The 14,831-nt window shown below is 44.0% G+C and overlaps 6 protein-coding genes across 7 annotated transcripts in view; 4 read left to right on the plus strand and 2 right to left on the minus strand.

Moving 5' to 3' along the window:
- LOC126568579 (histone H3.3A-like) overlaps window positions 1-14,831 on the plus strand; it is a 537,920-nt gene that overhangs the window by 208,832 nt on the left and 314,257 nt on the right. The gene's annotated exons all lie outside the window — the stretch shown is intronic.
- The window catches only part of LOC126568029 (glycosyltransferase 25 family member), a 376,451-nt gene that overhangs the window by 66,622 nt on the left and 294,998 nt on the right, over window positions 1-14,831 (minus strand). The window lies entirely within an intron of this gene.
- LOC126568601 (uncharacterized) overlaps window positions 1-14,831 on the plus strand; it is a 447,537-nt gene that overhangs the window by 55,615 nt on the left and 377,091 nt on the right. The gene's annotated exons all lie outside the window — the stretch shown is intronic.
- On the minus strand, window positions 170-2,351 carry LOC126568063 (sterol O-acyltransferase 1). The gene is made up of 5 exons (XM_050224472.1): window positions 2,250-2,351; window positions 1,983-2,050; window positions 1,581-1,912; window positions 1,354-1,499; window positions 170-1,285 (listed from the first exon to the last, which is right to left on the minus strand). Exons 1-5 carry the CDS (start codon window positions 2,341-2,343, stop codon window positions 207-209), a joined length of 1,719 nt encoding a protein of 572 aa, XP_050080429.1. The 5' UTR covers window positions 2,344-2,351; the 3' UTR covers window positions 170-206.
- Window positions 5,310-7,478, plus strand: LOC126568107 (sterol O-acyltransferase 1-like). Its single transcript, XM_050224525.1, has 5 exons — window positions 5,310-5,403; window positions 5,583-5,650; window positions 5,716-6,038; window positions 6,111-6,256; window positions 6,409-7,478. Exons 1-5 carry the CDS (start codon window positions 5,310-5,312, stop codon window positions 7,476-7,478), a joined length of 1,701 nt encoding a protein of 566 aa, XP_050080482.1.
- On the plus strand, window positions 7,911-12,980 carry LOC126567768 (uncharacterized). The gene is made up of 4 exons (XM_050224052.1): window positions 7,911-8,025; window positions 8,146-8,342; window positions 8,647-9,048; window positions 9,106-12,980. Exons 1-4 carry the CDS (start codon window positions 8,003-8,005, stop codon window positions 12,978-12,980), a joined length of 4,497 nt encoding a protein of 1,498 aa, XP_050080009.1. The 5' UTR covers window positions 7,911-8,002.

The following is a 14,831-nucleotide window of genomic DNA, read 5'->3' on the forward strand; positions in this document are numbered from 1 at the left end:
TTTTAATATTCTAGTTTTGAAGGCAACATAAAACAAAGCTTTTTTTCTTCACTCTATTCTCGAAACACTTACAAAAGTCAAGAAATTTAGTTTTATTTCTATTATAGTATTTTCTACTACATTTATTTGAAGCACATGCACACAACACTTACATACGATTACACTTTACACCTATTTTTCAGTCTTTTCTACATCATGCTAGTTCGTCATTGTAGACTCCACGGTGCCGTAATGGTCCAGTTGGGATTATGCGATATACCGTTGCAGGTCCAGGATACAGGCACCATGTAGTCAACGATCGAATCACCAATATCGGGACAGTTCCGGCGAGCGTAGTACTCCATATTGTACAGACTTAGGTGCAATCCGTTCCCAATCGAAAGTACCAACCACAGAAGCACATTTCCAATATCCTTTCCCATCCGTTTGGTGACAAACATTAGCATTAAACCCAGAAACTCAAACTGCACAAACATTACCGGATAGAAGAACCGGAAGGTGAACGCTAATATAAGCTCATGGAACACAGACGACACAGTAAACACGGCCACCGTAGCAAGCGGTCGACAGTTACGGAACACATGCTCAACACAATCCTTATACACGTACGTGTACAGCCAATCGTGCACTACCACGTTCCACGATCGGATATACCCGGCAAACGTGGACTCATTCCACCAGTCCCGATAAAACATCCGATCGGCAAACCGCAACAGTTCGGCAGCTCCATTCATCCACGCGTGCAACAAACTGTAGAACGCACACAGGAAGGACAACGATCCCGGCATAATGCTTCCGAAAAGTGACAGAACAAAGCTGCCGGAACTGATCTTGGCGTGTCCAAACTTTGCGAACAACGGTGCCAGAAACCGTTCCAGGATGAAGCTGATGTAGAAGACAACTCCGACCACTTCCAGCGCATGACGAGCTACGACGCGCCAACGGATCTGCTTTGTGCGGGGATATTCATCACGATACACCAACGTCGGAGCAAACAGGAAATAAACGTACGTTGAAAATGACGGTAAACCACGGTAAGCGTCCGGAGAGGATGGTTTGGAGTCGGGATGCTTCCTATCGCTAGTCAATGCTCTGGGTGCATTGCTTCGAATGAAGGCATGCGCCTTCATCAGAAATCGTGTCATTTCCATCAGATAGGCCACACCACTTGCTGGTGGAAGATCGTACCATAGGTGGGCTTTGATAGCGCCAACGATGAATCCACATTGATAGGCGATAAATAGGGTGAGTGCAGACCAGTCCCAGAGCTTCTGAAGAGTGGAATCTAAAATAGAAAGGCGGCAGTAATTATATAAGAGGTTGTGCAATAAATCGCTATTAATCGTTACATACCAGGTTTAAAATTTTTGCGATTTCCAGCCCACATTCGGAAGCACGGATACAGCATAAAGGTGGACGTTTGCATACAACACCACAGCATCAGTGCAATGTGGAACTTGCCGAACCCGGCAATGATCGGTCGAAACCCTAGATTGATGCTGTACAAAGCAAGAGCACGTGTGTGGGATTAGTTGGAATAATTCCCTCATCAGAGTCAACGCTTCTCCTGCTTGACCTACCTGCCCGTATCCACAAAATCGTGCACCACCGTATTTAGGAACAGAATTATCAACATCACAACGAATATGTGATAGATCGTTTTTATATGCTTCACTTCGAACAGGTCCGTCAGCAACGAATTTCGAGGCATAAACACTTTATCCGGCAGTTTACCATCCTTTTTGGTACTCTTCCGATGGCCATCTAAATGCGCTGCGTCCGTTACTTTTTCGTTAAACAATTGTTTAAGTTCGTAATTTTTCAGATTAAACTGTTTCACCTCGGTGAACAGATCATCCACCGCCAGGTCCATCTTTTTCTCCACATCTTTACTCATCCGGTTGACGATGTCCTGCGTACGGATCGGAAAGTATGCATTAGTTTCCTCTCGCTGCACCGCAACGGTGATAACCATCACTTACATGCATTTTCTGCTTCATTTTCTCTATTGCCATATCTTTCACTATCTCCTCACGGTATTCCCGTTGAGCTGGAAGAAAATGGACGAAAAAATGCGCAATTTTAGCGTTTCGTGTTGCACAACCGGTGGGATGTATTGATTTTGGACACGCCACATGTTTGCATAATCGAAAACACTCGAGAAAACATTCTCAGGGAAACCATAAAACAGTTCCCCGCATGTCTTTATTACACAGACACAGACCCGAAGCACATGATTGCGCTCTTACCACGATTGTTGATGGAATTCTGTACGTTCGAGCCCAACGAACCATCATTAGTCCCGGAGCTAGAACTTTCACTTCCACTACCAGCATCACTCATTGTTCTTGCTTTTATTGCTTTTACACGTCTCTTTCGTACGAACACGACACTCTCTAACGGGCTGGTCTGTTAGCCTGTCCCCACAGGAACACAATACGTGTCTTGACTTCGTGACGACCAATCAACAACTAAATCTCCAACGAAGCCTTCCGCCTTACGTAGTAGCAGCGAGCGCGTTCTTGGATGTCGGGCCCTACTGGCTGATAATGGCCGTAATCTCTACCCATATGGCAGTGCGCCGGTCAATTGCCGAGTGCAGCCGTACTTAAGCGTACGTATCGCGTACTTTGAACAACGCATGCGTATCTAACGAGACTGGATGAGATGATCGATGGATGAGAACGACGTTCGCGCTATACTTCCTTCTGTTGATGTGGATTAGTCACCATAGGACGGTGCAAAATAAAAAGAAGATATTAGTTGGCAGATAAAGAAACATTCGTAACATGTGTTTTATTGACCTACTGACGAAGAGAGTTGCCCAGAATATAGAATTTTACATGCTAGAAAGAAAGATTTTTATAAAAATCTGTATCGTGAGGTACAAGGTCTATCACGAAACAAAAAATGGTAGTTTCAAACAATCTCTGTTTGTTTATATTTTCTGTTTATACATAACGAAGCAGATAAGACCAGTGCTGGTGGAGCGTTAAAACCAAGAACACCAGCTTCGAATGCCATACGTTCACAGGAAGAAGAAAAAAAAACCTATATAGCTGCTCCCAGCTAAAATCGGACAAAAATTGAATGCCAACAGGAGGAGTTCTTCATTGATTGATGGTAAATGATATTTAGAAAATTGTTAGGAACAGTAAACGTTACAACAAGAATGGGGATCTTAATGCAGGCTAGTTTAATGGCATACAGGGTTTCGATCCACGTATTGGAATAGTAGAATCATTTAGGGGAATATTTAAAATATATTCTTTTAATTATTTTATCCAACTCTAAGATAACGGCCCTTTGCCGTCATTTTCAACAGCGCATGTGATGACTAATTTCAAATTTCACAAGGCATTTCCTCCCTGTATTTTGCCTTATCCCGGGCAGTTAGAGTAGTTAATATAGATAGTGGAATATGGTAAGCCCGTGGTGGAACTTTGCAAATGGTGTAATGGAATTTTGCAATCACCGCAGGTTTAAAAAAGCAGTTATTAGAAGAACTTTAATATTTGCGACAAAACTTGTTCAAATACCGTGCTGATGTAAACAAATTATTTGATGATATTTGTTATTATTTAGCTTGTTTAGCAGGAAAACTTCAAACGATCCATATAAATTCAAAGATCCACAGTCGAGTTGCAAATATCGGCTAAGCAAATGCAAGATTCCACTAAATGTATGTTAACTCTGTTAAACCAGCAACATGAAAAACATCATCCAATAGTTAGCTTACGCAAACCAGAGTTAGTTTGCCAAAAAATGGTTCGGTGAATCCTAAATTCTATTATAAGGTTATATAGATCGAAAAACGCTATTCACAACAGGTAGTTGAATAGTATATCCTCATTGCGGAAGAACGGTCCGGATGGTATTTTAATCCAACTTCTAATTCAGATGTAAGGACCGGCGTCGCTGTCCCCGCTACCACCGGGACTACTAACCGCTAATAATCATCTTGATTTATTTTTTTGCGAAAATACGAAGACAACATCTATCCAATCAATGGAATGAAGGAATAGAAATAGTACACTACTATAGCTAAGATATAGCTGTAAAAGCTCGAAAGGATTTCACGAAAAACAAAAGTAAGAGTCAGCACCAGAAGCGGAAGCAAATGTTCCTGCAAGCACAACATAAGAACACACCGACGTCGGACACTGGGACAGCATCTGACGAGACCGGTTTGTATTATGCAAAAAAGTTGTGATTAGCTATTTATCCTCATCCTCGATACCATCGATGTTAGCCAGCAGAAGAAAGAAGAAGGACTTCAAAAAATCCGGTTTTGTTGGGGGGGTTAGTGAGAGTTCGTTCTGTATGGTATTTAGGATGGGGAATCCGAACCTGCTGAAGAAATTGAGTTGAAGATCTTTAAGAAAATTGGATTTTGAAAGTTCAAAAATGAATTTTGAACAGGATTTACTGTTTAATTGTGTCGGATATTGTATAGCTTACGCCAAACAATCATAAGCTACTAACTGTTCTAGTGCTTATAGCAGAGTATGCTTTTAAGCAATCCCCGAAGGACAACTGTCCATCGAATCGCCATGCCGTTATGCGATTAATGAGAACCCGGATAATTCGTACGGTTTATTAGGATGTGGATCGCTGAACCACTTACCAACGACGCCGACCTTCACCAATTTCTTATCACGAATGTAAAATAGAAACCGTTTCCTGATCCGCTCTCGTCCGCTATTACTGATGGTTGTGTAGGAAGCATGGGAAGATTCGCAACTCTGCGCAGAATTTCAAAAGCATATGTGGAAACATTCTACCGCTTGCTAGAGAATATTTGTTGGAGGAGAGTTATTTTCGTTTCGCGACAAAACCTGTTACCTGCCGGATTCTGAGTCGCTTTGCTATAAAAGCATGATACATTTGGCGAGCGGGAAGTACTCATCGGCAAGATTGTGTTAAGGAACTATCGTGAAGGCGTCATGTGAAAAAAAAACCCGAAGAAATGTCGTAATCTTTAGTGAGTTATCGGGCAAAACTGTGACGCTTGTAACGAGCCTAAGGTCTAGTCTGATACCGGAGTACTTGCCCAGTGCAAAGGAATAAGTACAGCTGCCCTGAGCGTCCTGAATGAGTGCTTCCATCGTATCGTGTTTCATTGATAACCGGAACTCAATCGAACTGGTGTGATGTAATGTGTTAAACGTTTAAGTATCACAAAGTTGCAAAAACGTGGTCAGTAGTTTTAAAACAAAATTGTTTAAGTGATTTTATTGAACGGCTGTGTTGTTTTAATTGATGAGAATCACGGTTCGAACGAAGGAAGATTGAAAACAAAAGCAAAAATGAGTGATACCGGTAGTGAAAGTGAAAGTTCTACCTCGCGGGCTGTGGATGGTCCAATCGAAACGGTCATACAAAATGGGATCAACGGTCACGGTAAGCGAGCGAGCGTGTGCTTTTGGGGTTATTCTAACGGTTGCAGACGAAGATTTGTACGGTTTCGCTTGTAATATATTCGAATAAGAGTATGCTCGTTATGGAAATACGGACGAAGAGGATATTAGGACCGATGTGCAACAGAAAAGTTGAAACATACACTTCTCTTTTGCTTCCAGCTCAACGCGAATATCGTGTGGAGATAGTGAAAGATATGGCCATTGAGAATATGAAGCAGAAAATGCATGTAAGTGAGTGAAGTGTTGAGAGAATGTATCCATGCTATAACAGCATCTTCCTGCACCTATGTAGCACATCGTCAACCGGATGAGCAAAGATGTGGAAAAGGAGATGGACCTGGCGGTGGAAGATCTATTTACCGAGATGAAACAGATTCATCGAAAGAACTACGAGTTACCTCAACTATTCAACGACAAAGTAACTAATGGAACCAGCCAGCCGAAAAGAGTACGTGCAGACGGAAAGCTACCGGATAAGTCATTCAGCCCGCGAAATTCTTTGCTAACCGATCTGTTGGAGGCGAAACACATCAAAACCCTCCATCACATATTCATCGCGATGTTGATAATTCTGTTCTTAAATACGATGGTGCACGATTTCGTCGACACGGGCAGGTACGATTGAGAGCGAGGCGTTGAATAATTTAAGTTCCTAAATGCTCGCTTTCCCCTTCTTGCGTTGAACAGCATCAATTTGGGTCTTCGACCGATCACTGCCGGGTTCGGAAGGTTCCATCTCGCAATGGTGCTGTGGTGTTGTATGCAAACTTCGACCTTCTTGGTGTATCCGTGCTTCCAGCTATGGGCTACAACTCATAAAAGATTAACGGCAAGTAAGTAGCTAAGCATAGTTTTTTCTTGACTCTACTACAAAGCCCTATTGGTGGCCTGGTCTTCAAACGACAGCCATTAGATAGCCGGCGTGGCCTAGCAGTACGTTGTTAAGCCACGAAAGACCTACAAGGATTCGCTTTTTGTTTCGCAGATTCGATTGCCCGAAAGAGCTGGGACTGGGCTGGAGTATTTACGTTTTTCATCTACCAATGGGTGTTCATGATTGCCTCTCTAGCGGGTCTGCTATGGGCCGATCTTCAACCAGCAAGTGCTGTGGCATATCTGATGGAAATGACACGCTTCCTCATGAAATCGCACGCCTTCATTCGAAGCAACGCTCCCAAAGTGTTAACAAACGATGTGAACAGTGCCTCGTTCCCCCCAGGCATCCATCGTGCTCTGCCATCCTTTTCAACGTACGTCTACTTCCTGTTTGTACCTACCTTAGTCTATCGGGATGAATATCCTCGCACGAGACAGATTCGATGGTTCGTCGTTGCCCGGCACTGTCTCGAGGTGATCGCCGTCGTGTTCTACATCAGCTTCATCCTGGAACGGTACCTTACGCCAATGTTTGAGAATTTTGGAAAAGCCGCCATTAGTCCCGGCACCTTTGTGCTGACAATTTTCAGCAGCATGCTACCCGGCACACTGTTTTTACTTGTCTTCTTCTACAGTTCACTACACGCCAGCATGAATATAGCGGCCGAGCTGACGTGCTTTGCCGACCGGATGTTTTACCGCGACTGGTGGAATGAATCCACGTTTGCCGGGTACATCCGATCGTGGAACTTGGTGGTGCACGATTGGCTCTACACGTACGTATACAAAGATTTTATGGAATATTTCTTCTGTTACTGTCGCCCGGTGGCAATGGTGGCCGTTATTACTGTGTCGGCTGTGTTTCACGAAATCATACTTTCGTTTACGTTCCGGTTCTTCTATCCGGTAATGTTTGTGCAGTTTGAATTTCTGGGTTTAATGCTAATGCTGGTCACCAAGCGGATGGGTAGGGATGTGGGAAATTTGGTGCTTTGGTTTTCGCTTGCGGTTGGAAATGGAATACTAGCAAGTCTGTACTACATGGAGTACTTTGCCCGACGCAACTGTCCCGATGTTGGTAATTCGATCCTGGACTACGTGGTGCCTGTATCGTGGTCTTGCAATGGTATAACGCGCGTTTCTAACTGGACCATTACGGCACCTTGGAACCTGCCGTGAAGGGGCACAGGACGATGTGGAAAAGACTGAAATAGGATGTAAATATAGGGAAAGGATTAAGCGAAATGTATGGAACAACTCGAGAAAGCGATATTATAGTTAAATAAAAGTATAAATAAGATACCTACAAATAGGAACCACAATCCGGGATAAGTAAAGCTATATTTTTCCATATCACACAATAATTTATGTTCATAACTGCATATAAAAACAAATGAAAACGAAAGGCATCGGAAAGCCGCACGAAAAAATAACCGGTTTGCTCTTCCAACAAGAATAGCAAACACACGTTAGCGGCTGCTAAGACAGCGGCTAAAGTCGTTAGCGCCGCCATGACACCTGAGGCGGCTCAAAACAGAATGTAAACAAACGAACTGTCAAAGCAAGCTGTTCAACGCCAGATTGCGAGAAGCAGCAAAACAATCTCTTCATAAAATGTGTTTTAATTTAGCTAAACGTGGTGTAATTATCCGGTAATATGTTTAAAGGTGCATCCACTGCCCCACGTGCTAGTGAAGAAAAGGATGACCAAAAAGAAACCTTCTCCGTAAGTAATTTTGCCTGTAAACACGGACGTCACTCTGCGCTCGTCACAGCCCCTTGTTTTGGTACCACTTGTTAATAATATGCTTCTTCCGTGCGCGGTACGGTTTATAATCATTCTCAGACAAAACCGTATCTGGGAAAAGGAGCGACGTGAGCGTCTGAATAAAACATTCGAAGATCTGCAGCGTCTTCTACCCGACCATGAACCTGCGTCTAGCCTCAGCAAGGTGGAAATCCTGCAGCGCGCCATCGAGCACATTGATAAACTACAAAAAAAGATTAAGGGACTGGTGGAGGCGTGCAATGATCCACTGAAAGGTATTTTCGCCGTATTAACGTATGCATTCGAAAAAAAAGCGACAAAAATGTAATGATTTTTTATGCGCTTACACTGTCAGCTGGTGGTCAGTTTACCGGTCAGTGATCTAAATTTGGGAGCATTATTTATTAATTTACAGAAGCTAGGACAGAAACAGTAAAAGTTCTTTGCGCAAAAGTTTGTGCGTACCGTTTGATTAATCCGAGCCCCAGGAAAAAAGTATCTGGAAAAAGTCGCCTTTTTAATGCATACGTTACCTTTAAATTTTAGAAATAATTGCTATCAAATGGATGTAAATTGCAGAACACGTTAAAGAGCAAGAGTTACAACTCAAACGGTTGCTAGCTCGAAATGAAGAACTGGCCAGTTTGTTGCGCAAGGCAAAAATTTCCGTTCCACCATGCAAGTATACGATAGCGGAGGAAGAATTGCAGCGACAAAAGGAGGAGAAGGAAAATGGCGGTCAGGAGAAGAAATCGGCACCGAAGCAACGCCGAGCCCCGGGAATCGTTCCCAAAAAATCACCTGTGATAGAAAAACAGCCTCCAGCCAGTGCAGCGAGCTCGGAAGGTTTAGAATTAAGTGTTGTTAAAAGTATTGCACCTACAGCTAGCAGTGCGGTGAACGTTAGTGTCCCCAGTACTGGCCTTTTCTTACCCACTGCTACCGGGGTTCCTACACTAAGACACACGAATGGTGGTAAGTGTAGTAGCGAGAAGAACAATTTGTGTTTTTCAAACTATTTCATTTGCTTTTTTTCAGTAAATGTCACTCCCGCTCTGCATCCCACTCCGATCATGACCACAAGCGTTATAATATCGAACAACGGTAATCTCGTCCAGGTACCGATCGTTGCACCTCCCTCATCTCTACTGATCGTCGGCAATGAGGATGTACGATCGAAAATTAATTTAAAAAATCGCCCAACCGATTCCCACTCTGCACGGTACCGTGCTAGACGGAACAAATTTACAATCAAATCAATTGATCTTATACCGGGCAGGATAGTGAATGGGAAGATACCGATACCTCCTTTGAGGAGAAGCACCAGCGAAGCAGTAAAAGCTTCTAAAGCACCCCGAATGAAGCGGAAACGAGTACTTGAAAAATGTAAAAAACTACGCAGTAAACCAAACACACCGAATAGCACGAAACAGAACAAACATCCTGATGCGTCCGTTGCAAAGCGTGCACGGTTGGAAAAACTTTCCAACGAAGAGGAGGCCCCACCAAAAGCTGGCGGCATGCAACCACAATCGGCTGCAAATGCACCAGCGATTATTAACAGCTCATCCAAAGAACAACAGAAAAATGCTCAATCAAATGGACAGCTCAATGAAGCAGCGCGAGATACTCAGCTTGATATTAGCTTAAATCAAACCGACCTATCGGAAGATATTTTTGCAAACTTGCACGTCGGTTCGGATGGATCCAATGTGCACGGAAATAACGAGGATGGTACACTTTCGCCGACAGCGGCTTATTTGATGAACTTTCCGATTGTAGCTGGTGGTGGTAAAGCGGCTGGGAATCATGCAGACACCGGCGATCCTGATGATTGTCACGATTCAACAGCAGTAGAGCATCAAACGGTGAAATCAAACATCACTTCTACAAACGAACCAACGAGCGGTATGATGTTGGAAAATTTTTCTTCCTATTTCAACTATGGACATATCGAAACGACGGTGGGCGTTGGAGCTGTATCAACAGTTGGACACGATGTTGCGGGCATGCATTCAATTTCTGCATTATCTACCAACGTATCGAGCGTATTAACGACAGCATCGAGCTCAGTTACCGTCACATCATCATCAACATCCACGAAAGAGAATAGTTTCACCAATTATCCTACCATTTATCAATCGATTGATAATATGCTCGATAACAGAGCAGTCGCAACAAACAGACCTTCGATAGGTGCAACAAACACAGATTTCCCTGGCAGTGCAACTTTCACCTTCACACTTACATCGAGCACCTGTACCGCTCCCACAACAGCACAACCTTCAATCGGTTCGTCCCATTTTTACGGACCTTCCTGTGGCGCCTTGAACCCGGCAAAAGCGGTAGATGATTTCAGTTTACCATTAAAACCATCGATAGAATTTACGTTCTCACTTACCAGCACAACGTCCTCACAGCCAAGAAACGTCCAGAGCCAGTACACGAACAGTGCCATGCTGGCGACAACAATGACCACACCGTCGTACGAAACGTATGGATACTTTCATAAAAATGTGCCCAAATCGAGCAACTATTGTGGATCATTTAATGTGCTCGATCCGCTACTAGCCACCGAAAAACCGGCCACAAGCTTTACATTTTGTCTCACATCCTCAACCAAAACCGAGCCATCGTATGCGCAATCATCGATTGTAACGGTGTCCACTAATACTACGCAAGCATATGGAACGCCTCCGAAGCTTTCCACCAAGCAGCAGCACCAGCAGCATATCCAACATCAGCCAACAATTGATAGTTTCCCTTCAAAACAGGAATCCGCCTCAAAATCCGATAAGATTTCGCAGAGGAGCAACAGAGCAAATGGTTCTCAAGGAATTCATGCGAATGGGGTGCATCAGCCCCAGCAACTATCAATTCAGTCTCAACAGCAGCAAACACAAACCAAGTACGATGTGTCGTGGATGGCGGCAGGAGTACAAAACGCTCAATCGTCGGTAGTTTCAACTCAGAGCAATCAGCAACATCCCCACCAGCAGCATCATCAGCAACAGCAACCGACCTATGATCCTGTCCCTTCGATAGAGTTCCCAACAACGGTTGGATATACGGCCACAAGCAACTACAAGTCGGATATCTTCTTCGCACATCCTCCGGGTGAAGAGCACAACCTAACCTGGTCATCACCTAGCAAACTGTCCAACATACTGAACGATAGTTCTTCGCCCTATTTCCCACCCGTAACACTACCTAATCTTAATGGAGATTTAGCGCTCAATACTTCTGGAGGTGCAAATACCTTCGGTGGAGTGAATAATAAACCGACTACCGTTGCAAGCTGTAAGATCGCTACCAATCAAGGGAAGAAGTCGTACACGCATCACAGTAGTTCTACTGTGGGGACAGTACCGCATGAGGCTACAGCGCCCAGTGGTAGCTTCCTTTCTGTTAGTCAACTCGTCAATGAACCCTCAAAATCGTATCCCAACAGTAATGCAGCAAACAGTCATGTTGGAATGAGTAGTGGCGCATGTCAACAGAAACCGGCAAATAATAACTATTCTGCGGAAGCTTTGATAGGAAACTCATACACCGGTCATTCGAGCTACTCATCCGGGGGTCTTGATAGCGGTCGCAAAGATAAGCTGTTCGATTATGGTACGAGTGCGCTGGATACCGTACCGAGTAGTACGGCTCCTTTGCTGCTTAATTTCGATTCGTTTGGGAACGGTTCGGGAATGGATTACAATAAGGGATATAATTTTGGTAATCAACAAAACGGATACATAAGCTCATCGTATGGAGAATCTGGATATAATGGGTCCAGTAATTGTGGAGGACCGCCTAACACTATCACATCATCCAGCATACCTTACTACGGGAAGTCATCTGCCTCCCAAGGTTACTACAACCAATCAAATCCGGAAGGTTTGATGGCGACGGACACTGGGGGGTCCGTAAATTATCCCGCCGCCGCAAGTCATTCTCAATCTATTGCAACAGGCGTTACAATGGTACAAGAGACGACACCCTACTATCTGCCCTCTCTTGCAGAGAAAAAGCAACACTCTGGAGTATCTCACGGTGGATCGTCTTCGGAGCAGACGACTTCAAAGAGTAAAAAAAGTCACAAACAAAATGCTGATTATGTCGGTAATGTGAGTGTCGCTTCTACGATGAGTTCTGCTACCTCCTCGTCCAGCTATAGCTATGCGACGTTGGGGAATGTTTCAAATTATCCGGTTATTGGATCGTCAGGATCGCTGGAGCATAGTACATCGAATCATCAAATGGATTCCTCATCTTACCCGAACTACCACCATCATCACCGTCACAATTATCACCAGCAGCAGCAACAGCAGCATCGACAACCAAATCAACAGCCTAGCAATGTAACGACCGAATCCTTCAGTATTACCTCCTCGGGAACTACAAGTCGCAAGCCTTCATCTTCGTCCACTACCACTGCTTCATACAATTATTCTCAATATTCGGCGATAGAAAAAGTAAGTCAACAGTCTCACCACGATGCTCACCATCAACCCTCGTACCCAGCAACATTTAGCGGCCATTCCCATCATTTAAATCTTTCGTCCTGCATCAACCCGTCGCCGGTTGTTAGCTACGCGAATGTTCAACCCACATCGTCGACTTACGGGCAAACAACGGCAGGTACTTCTCATCAGGGACACTACTATCGGCAATCGTCCCATCATCATCAACAGCTTCAGAGCCAGCAATTATCAACTGGCACGCCAGTGGTTTCTATTTCCAGCACTAGTAGCACCACTGCCCCGAGTAGTACCATAACGAATTTCAACCTGAGTACGATATGTCCGGAAATTAACGAAAAAACGGGACGCTCGAGAGATGGCCGAGCAGGAGCATTGGGAACGGTAGCAGCAGTGACAGGAGTATCATCATCCGTTCCTTCTATAATTGCTCATTGGTGAGCGTTGTGTGCAATCATCTTTTTTCAATGCGTAGTTCTTTTACCATACATGAAAAAGGCTTAGGTATCTTTCATCATTTAGATAGTGTGGATTAAAAAAAGAACCTTTCCTTCAACACTACTTCAATCCGGAACTTGGCATTGCAGTATGTTTGTACATAATAAGGAAGGGTTCCCGTGTATGATATTGTAATGTTTGAACAACCAAAATCTGTTGCAATAAAGTAAGTCTAACTCATGCAATGCACAAACACCATATGTCATGCAGATAATCGTAGATTACATCCAAAAGTAGTTTTATCCATGAGCTTTTTCCTTCAACCAAGGTTCTTTTTTCTTCAACCATTCCAACTAGCTATCAATTTACTTATTTATTTATTATTTATTTATTTATTTATTTATTTACAATTGATTAGGACGGTCCAGTGCCGTATTGTCAACATCGCTTGTGTTGAATAAATTTTATGATCTTATTGATAAGGAATTTCCTCCTTATTCTTTGCCGTATCCCGGGCATACTCGGTTCAGCTATCAATTTACTTATAATATTACTTAGTAATATTAGTAGCGCAGGCTCAAATGTAGCAGATTTATTCTCAACTGTTGAGGAGGAACGAGAATGTTGTTTTACTTCTTGGCGTAAATACCTGCTAGATCACGCCGGTCATCTTAGGGCTTTTTAGACTTGCTGATACTACGTAGTTGGATAGTTAGTCCTCGCTACGATGGAACGGTCTGGAAGAGATTTATGACGATGATTAAAGGAGCCTGAATACTTCAATTGTCAAGACCAAGTTTTCAGTATATCTAGTGGTCAAAGAATCCGTCCAACCACTAGCAAAGATCTTGGAGTCCAGCCCAAAGTTCCAAACGTTTTTCCAAATGTGTTTCGCTAACATCCTATCTAACTGTGGTACAGGAACATGTGTCGTTGTTGAAGCTATTTGTGGTACATGTATCCATGCTTCACCTATGGATAATTCAGGGCACCATCAAGCCTTCTATAGGCACCTACCAACGGTAAACCAAATTGTACAAAAAACACACAGCACCCAAAAGGACATTGTACTGCAGCAAACAGTCCAACCAAAAAAAAAAAAAAAGACCATCTGTTCCACGCTCCTAACAGCAGCAGGACGCACGGTTAATGTTAACCGATAATTATCGCCACGTTTCAACAATTGCAGTCCAAACACAACACGACGCACGAACGCTTTCTTTTCACGCGCACATTCGACAAGGACAAGGACAAGGAGACGGCTGGCAATTTTTTTTCCCCCGCTGTTCAATTGACCGGGTCCGGTCCGGTTACGGTCGATCGGTTTCTGGAGCGAGATAGAGCGTTGACGGATTGGCAAACGGTGCGCTGAGGACAGGCTAAATGGCGTATCGTTACATGCCTTTCCCGAGAGCTGTGAATATCCTGTTATTTCGTTAAACGTATTGTTGCAAAACGCTTCAAAAGGGACCGTGGTGGCAACCATATTTGAATGACCACCGACCGGCCGACTATCAGCAGTCAAGCGTCTGGTCCAGGAGGACCCGGTAGCAGGATAACGTTTGACAAACGCCTAACTGCAATGCCGAAATGTGCTGGGGACCAGGTTGAAATATCACCCAGGAACTGGGAAGGAACTTTCAACCGTGTCACGAGCGAGCGAGCGTCCGTACTGCAGTCACGGTTTGTGTCCCCAGCAATTCGATGGGCAACGATTCAATTAGTTATCGTCAGCCGCATATGCATAAATCCGGCGGACCCTGCTGTGTAAACGGGGCAACAAAAGTCCGTGTGCCAAACAGCACGCGGATCGGCTACCCTATCGCAGCTAGACACGCGACCTGCTAGTAGACT

The sequence above is a fragment of the Anopheles maculipalpis genome, chromosome 2RL, assembly GCF_943734695.1.
Source record: "Anopheles maculipalpis chromosome 2RL, idAnoMacuDA_375_x, whole genome shotgun sequence".
In the NCBI taxonomy this organism is placed as follows: Eukaryota; Metazoa; Arthropoda; class Insecta; order Diptera; family Culicidae; genus Anopheles; species Anopheles maculipalpis.

What these genes read in the sequence shown, in the direction of transcription:
- LOC126568063 (XM_050224472.1), bottom strand. Translation starts at nt 2,343, where the DNA reads ATGAGTGATGCTGGTAGTGGAAGTGAAAGTTCTAGCTCCGGGACTAAT. An exon ending in GAATTCCATCAACAATCGTG is followed by an intron (nt 2,051 to 2,249) that starts GTAAGAGCGCAA and finishes ATTTTCTTCCAG; the next exon opens with CTCAACGGGAATACCGTGAG. An exon ending in GATTTTGTGGATACGGGCAG is followed by an intron (nt 1,500 to 1,580) that starts GTAGGTCAAGCA and finishes TGCTTTGTACAG; the next exon opens with CATCAATCTAGGGTTTCGAC.
- LOC126568107 (XM_050224525.1), top strand. Translation starts at nt 5,310, where the DNA reads ATGAGTGATACCGGTAGTGAAAGTGAAAGTTCTACCTCGCGGGCTGTG. An exon ending in AAATGGGATCAACGGTCACG is followed by an intron (nt 5,404 to 5,582) that starts GTAAGCGAGCGA and finishes TTTTGCTTCCAG; the next exon opens with CTCAACGCGAATATCGTGTG. An exon ending in ATATGAAGCAGAAAATGCAT is followed by an intron (nt 5,651 to 5,715) that starts GTAAGTGAGTGA and finishes GCACCTATGTAG; the next exon opens with CACATCGTCAACCGGATGAG.
- LOC126567768 (XM_050224052.1), top strand. Translation starts at nt 8,003, where the DNA reads ATGACCAAAAAGAAACCTTCTCC. An exon ending in ACCAAAAAGAAACCTTCTCC is followed by an intron (nt 8,026 to 8,145) that starts GTAAGTAATTTT and finishes AATCATTCTCAG; the next exon opens with ACAAAACCGTATCTGGGAAA. An exon ending in GTGCAATGATCCACTGAAAG is followed by an intron (nt 8,343 to 8,646) that starts GTATTTTCGCCG and finishes TGTAAATTGCAG; the next exon opens with AACACGTTAAAGAGCAAGAG.